The 3,939-nt window shown below is 60.0% G+C and overlaps 1 protein-coding gene across 1 annotated transcript; it reads left to right on the plus strand.

Annotated features, from left to right (window-relative positions):
* The first annotated feature begins 534 nt into the window (after window positions 1–534).
* Window positions 535–2,716, plus strand: LOC123441843 (mitogen-activated protein kinase kinase kinase 17-like). The gene is made up of 2 exons (XM_045118050.1): window positions 535–2,196; window positions 2,448–2,716. Exons 1-2 carry the CDS (start codon window positions 801–803, stop codon window positions 2,714–2,716), a joined length of 1,665 nt encoding a protein of 554 aa, XP_044973985.1. The 5' UTR covers window positions 535–800.
* The last annotated feature ends 1,223 nt before the right edge of the window (window positions 2,717–3,939 follow it).

Here is a 3,939-nt window from a genome sequence, read left to right on the forward strand (position 1 = left end):
TCGTGCTTCACATGCACCAGTACCTGCGACTATTCTGGCTCTTTTCTCTGGAAAAAATAAAAGCCTATTTTTGCCCTCCCCTCTATATACCGACGCTCGTGAATCCCATTTAATCACATGGAAATCACGAGGATGACGTCCCCGTTATAGAATGCAGAGTGGGATCACGCTGGCGGTTCTGCAATCCTGGCATATCTCGTGTTCCTCGTTCTCAGTTTTCTTCCCGAAAACACGCTGAACGCAGAGGGGGCATATTGTATTGCCGCACCGCCACCAAAACAAAACGAGGAGATCGATCCGCTCGGTTGGAAAAAAAAAAGACAGTGGGATGCATGCGCCAAGTGCCATTGGTGGCGACTGGCGAGCGAGCGAGCAGAGGCGATGCATTTGACGGCGGCATGTGCGACTGGCGCCCGTCGGTTGATTGACGCCGCGCGTTCCCACCCACGCACGCGCGCGCGCACGAGAAAAGAAAGAAGGAGAGAAGAATGGAAGAAAAAAAAAACAGCGTCCAATTGCCGCGCGTGGGTCGGACGCACATCCCACGCTTTCTGTTCTGCCTGGCCAAGTTGAGCATTGACACACGAGACACCAAACACCTTCCCCGATCGGCCCCCTAATCTAATCCCCACCCAATTATCTCCAAGTCGTCTTCTCCTTCCCCTTCCCCTCCTAACCCGCTTCCACGGATATATAAACGCGCGCAACCACAGCCCACCCAACGCCAACGCATTCCAGACCAACAACAAGAAGAAGATCACCGCATTCCAGAGCAACCACACATACTCACACACGCAAGAATGGCGATCGCCGTGAGCGGGCACTGGACGCGGCTGCGCACCCTCGGCTGCGGCGCGTCGGGCGCCGTGGTCTCGCTGGCGGCCGACGGCGCGTCGGGGGAGCTGTTCGCGGTCAAGTCCGCGCGCGGGGCCGACGCGGCGCAGCTGAGCCGGGAGCAGGGGATACTGTCCGGGCTCTGCTCGCCGCACGTCGTGGCCTGCATCGGCGGCGGCGGCGCCCGCGACGGCTCGTACCACCTCTTCCTCGAGTTCGCCCCCGGCGGGTCGCTCGCCGACGAGGTCGCGAGGAATGGGGGCCGCCTGGAGGAGCGCGCCGTCCGGGCGTACGCGGCCGACGTCCTGCGCGGGCTGGCGTACATCCACGGGGAGTCGGTCGTGCACGGCGACGTCAAGCCGAGGAACGTGGTGATCGGCGCCGACGGGCGCGCCAAGATGGCCGACTTCGGGTGCGCGAGGGCCGTCGGTTCGCCGCGGCCGATCGGAGGCACGCCGGCGTTCATGGCCCCCGAGGTGGCGCGAGGGGAGGAGCAGGGCCCGGCCGCCGACGTGTGGGCCCTCGGCTGCACGGTCGTCGAGATGGCCACCGGGCGCGCGCCCTGGAGCGAGATGGACAACGTCCTTGCCGCCGTCCACAGGATTGGGTACACGGACGCAGTGCCGGAGGTGCCCGCGTGGCTGTCGGCGGACGCCAAGAGCTTCCTCGCCGCGTGCTTCGCGAGGAGCGCCCGCGACCGGTGCACGGCGGCGCAGCTCCTGGAGCACCCGTTCGTGGCATTGCAGCAGGCCGGAGAGGCCAAGGCCAGGTGGGTGTCACCCAAGAGCACGCTGGACGCCGCATTCTGGGAGTCGGAGACCGAAGACGAAGACGAGGAAGAGGAGGTGTTGTCAGAGAGCCCGTCGGAGAGGATCAAGTCATTGTCGTGCTCCGCCTCGGCGCTGCCGGACTGGGACTCCGACGAGGGCTGGACCGACGTGCTCCGCGATTCGCCAGCAGCAAGCAAGGAGGCGGCTGACGTGTCCAGCAGGGCGCCAAGCAAAGTGCTCGGGTCCCCGTCCCCGGCGGTGCCAGCTGACGGCGTAGCTGTCGTCGGCACCCTTTCAAGTGATGAACCTGATGCAGAGGACGAGCCTTTCGGTGACGGCATCATCCTGGCCGCTGATCCTTCAGCCGACCGCCGTCAGATCGAAGCGTGTTCGGTTTCAGATGGAGATGTACTTTCATCATCGCGTACACCCTGTAATAGTAATAATCGTAATCGAATCGTTGCAATAGAAAAGTTTCGTTTCCCACAAAACCCCCCGCGCCGTTTCGACAGTCTCTCCCTTCCGTTCCCGCTCTGCTCTGGGCCCGTTCTGATAGTTCTGGGGTACGTGCTGAGAAATTTTATTTCTACCCGTGCGTGGACAAAACGGTGCGGGACTTGTTTACGCTCGAACCCGCAACAAAAATCTTCCACGACTACAGTAGATAAGTTAACCACGCCACGCAGTAAAGAAGAGCGGTGATTTGGCTGTGATGGCACGGCAAGAGGAAAGAGAGCCGGCGAAATGACCGTTTCCTTGCGCAGATTATCAGCTGGAAAGAAGTTGGACGATGCGTGCGGTTTATCCCATTCCCATGTACGTAAAACAAGTCCTCCATCACAGGTCGACACGGCCTCTCGGCCACGAAACGGGCGGAGGCGCTTCCTTTCCAGCCTACGGGGGCGCCGGCGTCAGCACACGCCATCCCGTGCGTACGCCTCCACTCCACCCTCTTGATTAATCAATCGATGGCGTCGCGCGGCAAGAAGAAAGCCTCCCGAGCCGTCGAGTGGGAAAGCCAGCGACGGCGGCGCGGGCGGGCGTCCGCTCAGCCAAAGGGGGAAGGAAAAAGAAAAGAAAAGAAAAGGCGGAGGCCGTACCCGCCCCTTTAATTCGCGATAGGGGCCGGGGAAAATGGGGTGGATATATGCCGCCCCCGCCGCCCCGGGGACCCAGCCGCCCAAGCCACCGTCCCCCGGCGAGACCTGTACCGCCTTCTACCGGCGCATCGGCATGTAGCTGTGCTGTGGCTTCTAGGAGTGTGAGGTCATGATGCGTGGGCCGGGGGCCGGCGCCGGCTGACGGAACCCATGTATCATCGGTTCCATCAGGACGCACTGTTACCACATGCGACCAGTACGAGCTGCCGTCCTTTGGTGATTGCCCGCCCGTCGTCACCCTAGTACCACCGGTTAAGCGAGAGCGGTACATACGTGTCGACCGGTGCGCGGCGTAGGCGTCGGAGGAGGGGGAGCCCGGGCTCGAGTAGTCACCAGTTGGGACTCTGCAGCCCGCGCGTCTCGGCCGGCACGAACCTATCATCGTCTCCCTCGGGAGCGCGCTGGGCACACACACGGGCGGCATCTGATTGGTACTACCAGTCTAACACATGGGATAAGGACTACTCTACTCTACTTCTGTGGAATGGAAGATGCGGGAGCATGTCCTATGGAATGGATGGAATCCACGGGGGAATGGCATTTGGGTTTGGCAAATTGATGTGGCTGCCGACTCGTGCGAGGGATGAGTCCACGCCTCTCTCGCTCTCAAGGCCTCCCGTGTCTTGGTTGCCACTCACCGCATGCTCTCTGTAGTTGCTTTCACGTCTGCTTCGGGACGCGGTGATGAGGCTTCGGGTTTCTAGACAGGTCTAGAACATTTTGGCAAGACGTATCACATGCATCGGAAAGGTCCAGAACGTTTCAGTTGCTGCTTCTGATGATGGCTTGTGGGTTCTGGTAAGTGGGGGGGTAGACGAACTACAACAAGCCGTTCAGAGTGTTCGGGTGGCATAACGAGAGATGATGAATAGCTGCCAAGTGGCATGTTGTTACCTCGACAGGTGCCATGTAATCACTATCCAACAAAATTGTAGGTGAACAGGACTGGAAAAACTCGGTGCCGTCGTGGCCAGCTCAGCCTCCCAGCTCATTCCTAATTTCTAAAGAGAAACGAAAACTCGGCGACCAAGCGTTGCTTTGGCGGCACCGAACAACTACAGGTGGAGCGGCCAGTGATTTGGACCAACTGGCTCCAAACATCTGCACAGTCCACCGAGCCAGTATCAATCTTGTTGATCAATTTTTTCCTCCAAAAATTAATAATACTTCAATCT

Source organism: Hordeum vulgare, chromosome 3H, assembly GCF_904849725.1.
Source record: "Hordeum vulgare subsp. vulgare chromosome 3H, MorexV3_pseudomolecules_assembly, whole genome shotgun sequence".
In the NCBI taxonomy this organism is placed as follows: Eukaryota; Viridiplantae; Streptophyta; class Magnoliopsida; order Poales; family Poaceae; genus Hordeum; species Hordeum vulgare.

Excerpts from the sequence above, each read along its gene's own strand:
- LOC123441843 (XM_045118050.1), top strand. The coding sequence starts at position 801 with ATGGCGATCGCCGTGAGCGGGCACTGGACGCGGCTGCGCACCCTCGGC. Across the intron at positions 2,197-2,447 it reads GAGAAATTTTATTTCTACCC|GTCGACACGGCCTCTCGGCC; the intron begins GTGCGTGGACAA and ends CCTCCATCACAG.